Source organism: Diprion similis, chromosome 8 (genome assembly GCF_021155765.1).
Source record: "Diprion similis isolate iyDipSimi1 chromosome 8, iyDipSimi1.1, whole genome shotgun sequence".
NCBI classification, from domain to species: domain Eukaryota; kingdom Metazoa; phylum Arthropoda; class Insecta; order Hymenoptera; family Diprionidae; genus Diprion; species Diprion similis.
Window position 1 is genome coordinate 2,820,074 of NC_060112.1, and position 13,405 is coordinate 2,833,478.

Sequence of the window (13,405 nt, forward strand, 5' to 3'; positions counted from 1 at the left end):
TTCGCCTAGACAATACGAAGACAAAACTTTCCGCTGTCTAAAAAATCTCACTTGACGAAGCATATGGTAAATAATTCATTGTTTCGTTTGTACAGAGTTGAATCGATGATAATCATTAATTACATAAATATCTAACGAGACTGTAATTTTATTTGCAATACATTAATGTATCACATACAAATGAAAACTTTGCTCTTCTCGGAAATCAGTATTTTAGAATAGACGGTATGACAAGCTTGTGGTTTTTCTCAAGATTTGATTTGTCGTCGAATAGATCATAGATTTAATTAAGAATTAGGAAGGCAAACACATTACCTCTCAGCAGAGTCGTTCTTCATTCAGATACATAAGCTCCGAACTAACACGGGGGACGGAGGGGTGGTTTGTAAATTACTAGTACATATAGGTACCATAATTAAGATCCACACACATTCATATAAAAATCATGCGGATATACGAAACAAAACAATGAATTATTATGATATGTCTTCAGTCTATAGGTAGATTCTACTACGCTAGCTACACTATAGCGACTTCGATGGGATTTTTCTATCGATATTTTTATTTTATGTCACTTACAATTCGTAATCGACCTAATGATTTATTCATTCTCTTTTTTCAATTCTTCGCTTTGAATTTTGCGGTAAATACAATGAACAGTAACATGAGGTAATTTTTGTTCATTATTTTCGATTATTTAGCAAACATAAACCTAGTTTTTCAGATATATATATATATATATATGTATTTCAGAATACAATCCCAGATCGGCCGCTATAGTTTCAATGATAAGGAGTAAAAAGTTCCTAGTGCTTCTATATATGCATAGATTTCATATGCAAAGAATATCAGAAATGGTGCAAAATAGGCTGAGATATCCCAAAAAGAGAAACAAAAAATTCAAATAACTGTGTCAAGATGCTGTAAATGTGAAGATGTGTTTATCGTCAAAAATTTAATTGGTTCTTTTGTATTCATTCTTCTTCTTTTTTTTTTATCAACTCGAAGGTATATAATTCGTAAGGGCGTATATGAAATAGAAAGAGCATGCGTCGTGATCGTGCACAGTGACCGCGCATGTAAAGAGCACTTGATTCAACAATCGTATATCATAGAATTGTGAACAGATTTAAATGTAAGTGGTATGAAAAGTGATGCACATATATTTGATGAATTACTTTTGCAGTGAATATAAGTGACCTGTATTTTATCATGGTAAATAATTAAAATTTTTTGATACACCAAATTTTACACCAACAATCCGCAGCGCAAGCTGTGCAAAAAATTTCGATATCCAAATTATGGATGAAAATACAAGCCACGTGCTAAATTTTTCTCTTTAATTTAAACATAACTGAGCAAAACTGAAAGAGAACAGAAGAAGAAAAAACAAAAAATATTGAGATATAAAGAAATTGTTTAAATAATGACAAATGCAACGTGATTGAATTTTTTTTTTTTTTCCCAATAATGAAAATGATCATAAGAGAATTGTGATAATAAGAGAAAGATTAGTAAATAAGTAGTTAAGAGTAGTAAGATTAAAAGGTAGGTAAGGTGAGGTAGAGTGACGTGATTACCGATGCACACAACACGCGCTATTGCTCACCAATTGGGCGCAGTACGGCACCTGCAAGGATACCCAGTGTTAGGCTGTTAGTCTCAAGCTAGGCATGTTAGCATGTTAGGTATTGATGTCGCTATAATTTCTTTCATTTTTCTTTCTTTTCCACTTTCATTTCATTACTTTACTCTTCGTCTTTTCTATTTGGTATTTACTCCGCATTCGCACTAGCCATCATTCTATTGCGCGCAAACAAATAGACAGTGTTTGTTAATTATTTAATCCTTTGATAGACGTATAAATCCATAGACAAAAATGTTACACGTATAATACTTTGTGCGTCGCAGTCATCTACTGTTTTTTTCCACCAATTGGTGAACGCATTAAATCGTGCAAGTTGTATGATCCTGACTGTATTACGAATCTTTTACTCATTTCCAACAACAATACCGATCGATTTCTTTCGCAAAAATATTTCAAAGCAAGTATCAGTTTTTACTTCAGCAAATAAATATTATACGTGTTGGTTTGTTGCCAGGATGTAAAATTTTCAACAGAGAACTTGTACCAATTCGCGAAGCTGAATTTAATTGCACGATCCATAAGACACAGGTTCGTAATATAGTTGTTAATTTTGTTTCTTCTGCTAATTTTTCTGAAAAATATCTCATTTGATTTCTTTGAAGTTCACATCGATTCATTACTTATACATAGTAATGATTAGTAGTGGCTCAATATTTTTATAGGCGCATTAGAATGGTGATATATTTTTGTGAGTGATAGAGTTCAAAGTATGTATTATGTACGAATGATCCATGCAGGGCCGACCCGAAGCAAATATATAGTCACAGTGTGACATTGTTGTAAAAGCTATAAAATAAGCAATAGCTAGCAATAAATATACTTTTTCAATAAATTCTCGCAGGCAGCGTTTATTTGCGTCATTATGGTTTAGCTAAAATCGATTTATACGTATACGTATACGTTATGACTTACAAAAAAATCAAGCATAAAACACACAATCTCAAAGTTTTACATCCGTTGTGAGATAAATAGGAGAACAATATTTGCAATTTTTTCTTTTTTGCTCAAGCTCGAGGTAAAAAAAAGCCATGAGGTGGTTAGAAAAATTAGTTAAAAACGGAAAAAATAACGTATTCAACAAGAGGTGGATATTCATATTTTGTGTTTCTTTTTTTCACATGGAATTGAGTTAATTCATTAAGAGAATCGTTCTGTAATGGCGCAATATAAACACTGCCAGTCGCGCAGGCAACATAAAAAATCAGACTAGCTTAGGGACGCCCCTGTATTGTGGCTAATTAATAAGTCAACGCTAATATGCTAACACAATATTATATTCATCTAATGACAAATGTAAAATCTAGCGGTAGCAATCTTGCACACACCGATTATGCAACATAAAATGAAAGAAATGATATCATGTATACATGTATAATAATAATAGAAAATAACAATAACGATAATATTAATAATTCAATAAAAAATGTATAAGACGTATATGTATATGTATATATTAGATAATAATCATAATAACAATAACAATAGTAATAATATGCATCCCACTAAGCAAAAGGCAATATGCTTTTTTCTTTTCTTCTTTTTTTCCCATAAGTTATTTCTTTTTTCATTATATATTTACTAACCTTGCATATACTTATAATATTGCTAAGTCTTTGATAAATCGAGGTTGTACTCCATACATTCATAACAGATTTATAATGTAATATTTATAGTGACAAATTATATTCGGTTTTTCCATCTACACATATAGGTATACCTATGTATCGCATATTATGTTTCTTGTATGGGAAATTAAATGCATGTTGTATGTACATGTATGTATACTATATGCATGTGTGTGTGTGTGTGTGTCCGTGTGTGTATGAAAAATTATAATATTGTTGGTATTACAAAAGTAAAGCAAAAGTAACGAAAGACTGTAGGATTTTGACGCATATTCTCTCCCTTTATTTCTCAGTCATTGTTAATAAAAGAAAGGAAGAGCGATTAAAAATGACAAAAAAAAACTTGAATTTGAAGCGTCAATGGGATAATGTATGCATATAGTGTATAAAATGAATAGAAATAAATGTGTACGGGAAATTACTAGCTAAAATTATTGTATATGAATTTTAAAAGAACCTCTTTCGCCTATGCACATATGTATACATTGTATAATGTACCTATATAAAGTATGTATAATGTATATCCTAAAATACAAACAGGTGGAATGTAGAAAAATGGAGTTATATATATTGGAAGGGTGTATACAATGTATATAGAAATTTCGGGATTCGCAACTTAAACATGTTTCCTTACCTTGCACTCGCACGTTGTGCATTTGTCGTGCGGATCTTGCCACGAGCTGCTACTCTCATGCATTATACCCGCGTAACTGCACGGCTGAGGATGACTAGATATAAGGGAAGTCCCATTGTTTGATAATTCTCTGGCGCAAGGGTCATCCTCGCATCTAGGACAACAGTCGCCGTCCTCGGTAACAGGATTGGAACACGTCACAGGTGGACATTCCATTTCCCAGCAGTCTATTTCTCCGTTCTGTACAAAATAAATTTTACCACATCGTCCATGTAAAGTTAACGACATACGATAACGATTGGATCTTTTCATACATCTCAAGTCAGGTTGACCAGAATTTCATACACAATTCATTATGAAAGTATACACGAGTTCATTGATGAAAAAGTTAGTGAATTTTAAGAATTTATATTGTGACAATCAATTGTTAAATTTGATTGGAGTTTGATTTTTTTCAAAAGTACGTTAATTGAATTTCGTTAACATTTTTTTTTCAATCAGGAACAATTAATAGGAAGCATTCTTTTTGACAACAACACCAATATGTTTAACGGTGTCCAAGATATCTTAAAAACGGCTAAAACGTTGTACTTGAAATTTAGAGATATTATCTTTAGATAGTTTTACAAAATGGCGACTATTTGAAGTTGAAATTCAATTTTTCGACGAAAATTAAGGACTTTTGTTAATGTAATTAACAAAACAAATATAAACTATGAACTATTCCGTTATATAAGCCGTTTTTGAGATATTGCAGATTTTGTAAGAGATGTCACTGAAACGATTTACATTATAGTTAATAAAAATGCTTCTAATTTATTGAATCTAATAAAAAAAAATATGAAAATTAAGCCCAATCTGTATAATTTATTAGGAAAATAAAGTGCAATTGAATTGAATAATTGGCTAACGAGATGTAATTAGTTCCCAGAAATTCACCCACGTTTTCAGCCATTTTGTTAACAATAACGAAGAGAAAATATGTCTTACCAAACACTCGCAAGTTTGACACTGATATATCCACCTTTCACCGCTCCTAAATATAAGATGATAGAGATCCTGATGTCTGCACGATGCCAAAGGATCGCACTGTGGGCAGCACTTGTCTCTCTGGCTCGCAGTATCACTACAGTTACAAGTGGGATCTCTACAAGTGATAACGCCATCGAGGCAGGTGCATCGCCTGCAGGGATACCCAGCAGGGACGACCGTTTTCCCGTTCTCAATTTCCTTTTCCTCGAACATGCAGCCTGTTTAAGAAAGAAAAACAAACGATGAAGAATAGTATATTTCCCGGGAGTATCAATCAATTGACAAACTAATTCAATTTTTGGAAATATCGTCAGGTATGATCAAAATCTTTTGTCGTTAATGTACTTTTTTTTTACAGAATTGTCTTTCCATTATGCTGAAAAACTGTTTCCTGCTGCATTATCTTATTCGTTTCACAGTAATCTGCATGAAACTTTTCACAAACCTTGTATAAACTGTGTCGGCGTGCTTCGAAAATATTGAATTATTAATTTTTATTTCGTTAGAAAAATTCATGCTCGTCATTTAACTATAAAGTCCTATAAATTTCAGACCTCGTTATTAACACGTTTCCGAAATCATCGCGAAATTTTTTTTAGGAAAGATAGACAGACCGACACTTTTCTAAAAATCTGGTTTGTGAATATCGGAGGTCCAAAAATATGAAGATTCATATGAACACAAGAAAAAGTAATCTTGAAACTGAATACTTTCAATATAAGTGATGCTAAGTGGATAAAAAAAAGAACCGAAGCACGTGGATGGAAAACCATCACAATGAAAACTTTCGTATACGCATCTTCAAACATACGTAGTTTAACTTACTCAGTTTACAATCCGGCCCGCGTTCTGGGGGACAGGCACACATGTAACCGCCGATAGTGTTGACGCACTGAGAGCTGGGATGACAGGTGTGTTTTAGGCCATTGGTCTGATCGTTGCATTCGTCGATATCCTGACACTGAGTGCCCTGCGTGGTGTCGTGGAAGGCGCTATGATAGCCGGGCTTGCATCGGCAATAGTACCACCCCTGCATGTTGTAGCAGGTCGAAGAATGATGACATCTGTGAAGATCGCTGGCGCACTCGTCGAGGTCAAGTTCACAGCTTGAGCCAACGTAGCCTCGTCTGCAGGAGCATTTTCCAGGCGCAACGCACTCTCCGCCGTTCTGACAAGGTCGGTCGCAGACCGCTGTGGATTAGAAACGAATGAGTATCGATGAGAATTAAAGCTTTCAAAGACATTTTATTGGGCTTCCACTATCGATTTACAGCCACTCAGAGATATTTGTTTGTTTATTACTCACGTGTACACGTGTTTCCATCTCCTTTATATCCGTCCCGACACACGCAGTGATAACTACCCACCGTGTTTATGCACATCGCGTTTTCGTGGCATTTGTGATTGCCCGTTGAGCATTCGTCGAGTTCAGCGCAATTGTACTTATCTACTCTACGATATCCTTGCAAACATTCGCAAATGTATGACCCGTTGGTGTTGACGCATTTGGTATTGGCGTTGCAGTGATGACCGTTGAAGCCCCCTTGGTGTTTGCACTCGTCGACGTCTAGAAACGAATGTAACTAATAATTAGTAATATTGCTAAGCTAGTTTTGCACAGATTCACTTACATATGCCCATTATTGCCATGTGAGAATATTTTGTTAAATCTGAGATGGACAATCAGTGTTGTACATTATCTAGCGAATTCTACCTAAGACAATCATCTTAGATAAATTCAACTTATATCTTATCCTTTGGAGATAATGTAAGTAAGGTTCATCTTTCGCCTTCATCTACATCTAAATCTAAATCTACTGTTCGTGTTAATTTGTTTTTTCACGGAATAAATATGAAATAAACTAATTACTGAGTAAGCATAAATAACACCATACAGAATAAAAATATTTCGGTTTAATATTGTGTAAATAAATAATTCAACAAAAACGTCTCTTTCAAATCAGTTCTTTTCGCATTTTGGAACACTGAAAAAAGAATTATTCGAGTGGATCAAATATTTTTTTAACTTTGCACAGAAATGTTTGACAAATTAATAATTCTTTTTTCTGCGTGTGGTGAAATTTCTCGTTTTCGTCGTAACATCTTCAAATATTTAGATGAAAATGAGGATAGTTTATCCTCTTTTGTGGAGATAATTGGATGAGAAACATCATATCGGCATGAAATTAATTGTATAAACAAATAGTATTATGTCCATCTATAATATATCAATACTCATTAACTTGTACAACACTGGATCTAGTATTAGTAGAACAATGAGAGGAAGAAGAAGAAGGATAAGGAAAAAAACATATTTTGATAGATACCGTGACAATTACGTCCGTCTCCTTGATAACCAGCGTTACACTGACAGGCGTACGTTGTCTGAAGATTCAAGCAAGACGCGTTGACGTGACAATTATGCTTTTGAGCGCAGTAATTCACCCCTGTGTTAGTCGATTAGAAAAGCATTGTTAACATTAAGAAGATGACATGTGATGTTAGTCGCCTTGTGACAAGACACAAAAATCATACGCATAATTAGTAGGCGAGTTTGTTAGGATGAAAAATTTCAGATTAAAAACGAACGAGTTATTAACAAAAATAACGAAACAACGAGTTTCACTTACCTGGGCAAAACTTGCAGCATTCATCCGCGACGCTGATTTGCTCGCTAGGCGGACACTTCAAAGAGGGACAGACTTTTTCGGGCGGTGTTGACTTACAGGTGAGGACACCGTCGTTACACACGCAGAGGGAACAGGGTTTTGGTGCAAACTTGTCACCGTGGTCGTAAAGAACCCCGTCCCGATAGCATTGTTCTGCGGAGAAAGGAATTAAGAGATGATATCCGTCCGGCGATTATTTGCTTGCAAAAATTACGTGGCTTGGCGTTAATTGCGTAATGCGCAATGCTTCCGAAAGACGAGCACGCAGCGTTTGGAACTCTAATTCGGTTACTTACTGCGACAATCCGGACAGCATTTACCCTCGGGTATGTAGGGGTTTTTGCATGGGGCAGGCGGACACCATTCCGGTTCGCATTCGATCTTCCCGTGAGTGCAGGAACACTTTAGACAGCCTTTCTTCCAGTTAAGTCCGTCTTCGTGAAGAGTTCCGTTTGCTCTGCAAGATTTTTGGCACTCGCACTCCTCCACTTTGCTTATCCTACCTTCGGCCGCTGTTAACTGAAAACAGCACGAGATGTCGATCGCTTCTTTGTAAATTTTTTAATTTCTCTAAATTATGTGTACACGTTCCAACAGATTGTTTAGAATCGGTTTTTCGTTCCCGGAATATGTCTCATTACAAAACAGTATTTGTTTGAATCAACGAGAAAAGTGTTTTTTCTTTTTTCGTACTTTGCGAAATCAAACGAGACTTTGTTTACTTTGAAGACATTTCGGCAATAAAAAACAAAAAAAAATTGTTCTGTAATAAATAACTTTTTTCTCTAGATGTGTGTGTACTGATTCTTTTCAAGGATTTTCCTGCCGTCGCTTTACCTTTTGCGTCAGCTCGTTTAGGTTCTGCATAAGTTGTTCGACCGTGTTTTGGAGCATGGAAAATTGGCCACAGGTTGGACAGGAAGAGTCAAGCTGCGGACACTGTGACAGATATCCGTGGGGACCTGGGATAAGCTTGACGTCTTGTAAAGCACCCTGTCGACAGATAATTTACAAAGATTCTGTGGTTAGCTGTGATTTAAATTTTTCCTTTATGAAATGGGAATGTAAAAATAAATGAAGAAGAAGAAGAATAAAAGTAAATGAGTTTTAGAATAAAAATTGTACAGCTTATATGTATAAGAGAGAAGGTGAATAAATGTCAAAACATATTTTTCTGCACACTAAGGACTAATTTTTTTTTTTTTAATATCGTTTCGGGTAAAAAATGGACGATAATTTGATGTGAATGAGAAATACGTGCACGGCTTTTTCTTTGATACGATTCTGGATAATCTGGAATTCAAGAGGATTTACAAACTCTTCTCCAAGGATCTTATTTCTGCTTCAGCAACTCCTGCATTCAATCTCGCGGCATCAGAAAGAAGAAGCAGCTGTTTTATTCCCACGAAAAGTTTTTAAGCCTACACGATCTGCAGTAGCAAATGGAATCGAGAAGTGAAAAAAGGGAAAAGAAATTAAATGAGAAAACTTCGAAATCTTGTGATCCGTGTGGGAAAATATACAGCTGTGCAGTCTGGAAAAATTTCAATGTTCATAATAAAACATCGTGAGAGAAATTCATGCGCATAAATTACAAGAATATAGAAGAAATATTAAACAACAAACACAAGGAATGAAAATCGAATTTCCACAGAGAAGATTTACATCAGAAGTCGGGATGCGATTAACTCTCCCGATAAATTCTTCCGTCCTTCGGCGTAATTTCGTTACTCAAACTCCACAGATGGGGGAAAATTGAGTTACTTAGGGTAAAATGCTGCTGCTGCTGCTACTGCTTTCGCTGCACCCTAAACGTTTATTAGATCATCGTAAAATACAAGCCTCGAATTGAATGCGTTGACAAAAAGGTGTAAATAAGATTAAAGAATACTGAATAACTTATAGCTGCGCGTAAATATACACGTGAGCCAAATTACACGGAAACAGGAAAGTAGTTAATTTTGAAACCACAAAATGTTACAACGTGTGATTATCAAGGTTTGTTTCCTTATTTTCAGTCTTTCCATGAATCGGAATAAAACAATTACACCTAAGACTAAAGTTCGCGTGAAAAATATTCCATTTTTTGCCTAAGACTTACACCGCGAAACTGAGAAAAGAAAGATAATAACAAGACCCCTCATATATAGAGATTAATCGATCTTCAAAAACGAATAAGAACCTTCTCCACTATACAGGATGATTTGGCAACATTTTCTGCAACCCATCACCCTCAGAGCTGCCGTATCCAGGTTAGCCCCCCCCCCTCCCCCCCCCTCCCCCCGCCCCGTTGGCTAATGTTTTATTCAATTTCTTGGCTCTACCCAACGATTGCATGGAGATGAAAAACGCGGAATAAAAAATCTCTCCCTTATCTAAGTCGTTGGTGCAGCAGCAGCAGCAGCAGCAGCAGCAGCGGACGCGATGCACCCTAAATCGCGCACTTATTACGCGAGATTGGGGGAGCAGAGCTTACAGAAAGTGCTTTTCGATGTGTTTTCCATATCGACTGGCGCAGGCTTTCCCGCATTATATTTTATACATACAAACGAGTAATTCTCACCGCGATTTGCACAAAGCTTTAATCGTGCATTTCATTTCTATGGGTTGAGTGCTCAGCAATTTTCACTGAAATTTTCTCTCAGCGTGCGTAATCGATATATGTAGGGGAGGGTGGGGCAAAGTGGGTCCCCTGAATTTTTTTAAATAACAAGGAATAAAACTAACCACATGAACTCAAATTATTAAATATGAATTATTCGCAAATCATAATTACTCTAAACATTTTATACTGATTTTAGGCATTATTTTCTTAAGGGGCCCATTCCTCGCATATTTATTGACATCTTATTCGCCTTGGTATTTCCTCTCGTTCACTAATTACCTTGAACAAGAAATGCTTGGCGCTTCGTTGCCCGACCCAGAGCTGAAGCTGAGGTATCGTGAAGTTGGTATCCGGAGGCCCGGGTCGCAGCAAACGCCTGTAGAGCGGATGACAATCGACCAAAAGCTCAACCTGGGATCCGCTTATGCTGAGGGCGACCCGATGCCAGGCGCCATCGGCTAATCGGAATGGAAACGCCTCGACATGAACGGCTCCGTCCCTCCTGGAAAGATAGTGGAGCCGAAGTTCGTCCTTCCGACCGCTGCTCTGCAGCTCCAGATACCTGATGACATCACGATTCGAAATTAAAAAGAGGATATTTTATTAAGCGTTAACCGTAACAGTTCCTTTTTCCAACAAATGGAATATTTGGTTTGAAAGAAAAATTATTCCTTCGATATAAATATTTCACCTGATATATCTATGACATCCCACAATTTCAGGTTAGCATTATCGAGGAAAACATTGTTTTTCTACGATATTCGACCTGCAAATTCGAATTTATAGGCACATAATCAAAATGGCCGTTGTTAAGCCACACACTTGAAATTTTATTTCAACTCTAAACTGATTTTCAGAGCTCGTTGGATATCAAATATTATTTTCTATCAAATAATATGACAGCAAGAACTGCTGGAGTACAATTTCACCGTTGATTAAATTTTAATAACTGTGAATTTATCCCGTGAAAATCACTTGTACTACGTGTGTATATTACATATGGCAAAAAAAATAAAAAAAAAAAATATGATTGGATCTTAACTTGTCGTTGATGGTTTTCGTAATTAAACAGAGATGTAGAGACAGAAAGCAATTTTGTGCGATTTTTTTCTTCGAATTCAATGATTTTCTGCCAACTTATTGTATATATACATACACAATTGCATAGGTGTAATATCAGGTGTGTACGATTCGTTTTTGTTTTTTCTATATAGTTTTGTTTACATTGGCACAAACAAACCTGTTGTTCCCGTGTGAAAAGGCGATTATTGTACCGGAATTGGCCTCTTCCTGACGAAGAGCTGCAGCTACCGTGAACTCCGGAACCTGCCGAAGAACTGCCGCAGCTCTTTGAAATCCCGCTTCGCTAACCCGAAGCTCTCTGTCGTCACCTGAAATCGTAAAAAATCAACAAAATTAGAATACAATAAAATAGATAACAATGTTAATAACAAAACAATAATAATAATAATAATTAAAAAAAAAAAAAGAACACACCATACAGTCTGCGATAAAACATGGAGTACACGCGCGATATACATTTTGTTTTATTATACGTGTTTCTGTTCCTATTCGCCATCACTTCCTTACCCATAATATTATACATATACATATATGTATACAATGAAAGCATGCGAGAGGAATGTGCAATGCCGATAAGAGAATATTGTTGAAGATAATTGGAAATTTTCCGCGTGATAGAACTGCGAATACAAAAGGACAGGTTATCGATGTAGTATTATACCTCTAAAGCTGTATGAAGCTTCACGAATTTTCACAAAGGTATATATGTATATGTAATATGTATATATACTATGTAATATATATGCCGTATGAATATTAGAAAATTCTCTTCTCTTCTCGCATTTTTATTATTCCCTTTCATTTTTTTTTTTTTCTTTTTTTTTTTTTACTTCCCTTCGAATACCATGCTGCGTTATATGTATAGAAAAATAAATCTCGCTCGATTTAATCTTCTTCTTATCTTTCTTATACCCTGGGTGTTCCTTTTTCTCTTTTTTACATAGTATATACGGGGTACATCTATCCAACGAACGAAACCCATACCCATATGACATTATTCGGTTATCCCTTAAAGGAGATCTAATCTCTATCTATGTATACATACATATACGTATATCCACACACACACACACACACACACACGCACACGTCTGTATGAGGTATAAGTGTATAAGATTCTAGAATATAAGCGTTCAGGTTTATCGATCCTAATCCCGATGTTATACATATAGGTATGTGAAATACATATATAGAAAATTTGAAAGCTGTGCACGGCACATTTGTATCCCTTCATCGTGTGTTTTTTTCCTTTCCTTTTATATTGGTAAACTATGTGCGATATGAATTGTTCGAACCGAGATAGAAAAATTATAAATCGGAGAGTTTATTTCTTATATATAGTAAGAGTATAAGAGAAATAAACTGAAATGTAGAAACAGGTATGCATTTGTACACACATGAACGTACGGATGGAATGGATAAATACTGTAACGCTAGGCAATATCTAGATTCTAGATCATTCGCATGATCGACTCTGCAATATCAGTTATAAAGTTATACTGTATATATATACAGTATTTCCACAGCTGCATCGCAAACAACACGTGTTATTCGACCCCTTGTACACCGAGTACAAATACTGGATTGCAGACAGGAATAGTATGAAGAGCCAATATGTATAAAGACTGCGAGGGTGTAAGTGGAATAATAGAAAAAGGACGAGAAGGAGGATGGACGAAATAACAGAAACAAGAGGACACACGTGGGAGACACACGAAAACAACGATATTAAAAGTCAGAGAGGTAGGGGGAAAGAATTGTCAAATAACAAGTATGACAACACTTTTGGACACATGAAAGAGGAAGAAGAATGAAGTGCAATGAAGTGCAATGATCTGCGATGCCCATACATATGGATATGTAAAGTGTACATGCGTGTATGCTGGGCGGATCCGTGACCCTCTGAAGGAGGAGGAGGAGGAGGAGTTGGAACGACGTGTTAAACCAACAATGGTATAGATAATGATCCCGAGGGAGCTGGTTAGCGAGGTTCGCTGCCCAATGGCGATGGTCCATTTCCGGGGTCGGTGGGCCTGCCTGCCTGCTGCAGGTATGCGTAATACTGTTCACCCTGGATGACAAATCCGCCCTCCAATTCCGAGAGGCATG

General features: G+C 36.1%; 2 protein-coding genes across 6 annotated transcripts in view; one reads left to right on the forward strand and one right to left on the reverse strand.

Moving 5' to 3' along the window:
- Nucleotides 1–13,405, forward strand: part of LOC124408937 (bestrophin-4) — a 341,487-nt gene that overhangs the window by 242,808 nt on the left and 85,274 nt on the right. The window lies entirely within an intron of this gene.
- Nucleotides 1–13,405, reverse strand: part of LOC124408931 (protein kinase C-binding protein NELL1-like) — a 65,280-nt gene that overhangs the window by 2,291 nt on the left and 49,584 nt on the right. Inside the window, exons 3-13 of one of the 5 annotated variants that reach the window (XM_046886251.1) lie at nt 11,454–11,604; nt 10,493–10,775; nt 8,446–8,601; nt 7,905–8,127; nt 7,570–7,761; nt 7,267–7,386; nt 6,246–6,506; nt 5,765–6,130; nt 4,898–5,157; nt 3,908–4,147; nt 1,610–1,630 (exon numbers count right to left, since the gene is read on the reverse strand). In XM_046886251.1, coding sequence (XP_046742207.1) covers nt 1,610–1,630; nt 3,908–4,147; nt 4,898–5,157; nt 5,765–6,130; nt 6,246–6,506; nt 7,267–7,386; nt 7,570–7,761; nt 7,905–8,127; nt 8,446–8,601; nt 10,493–10,775; nt 11,454–11,604 — 2,273 coding nt within the window. Of the gene's footprint in view, nt 1–1,580; nt 1,631–1,658; nt 1,804–3,907; nt 4,148–4,897; nt 5,158–5,764; nt 6,131–6,245; nt 6,507–7,266; nt 7,387–7,569; nt 7,762–7,904; nt 8,128–8,445; nt 8,602–10,492; nt 10,776–11,453; nt 11,605–13,405 lie in introns of those variants that run through there. The other 4 variants (XM_046886253.1, XM_046886255.1, XM_046886254.1 and 1 more) reach the window with 4 other exon arrangements.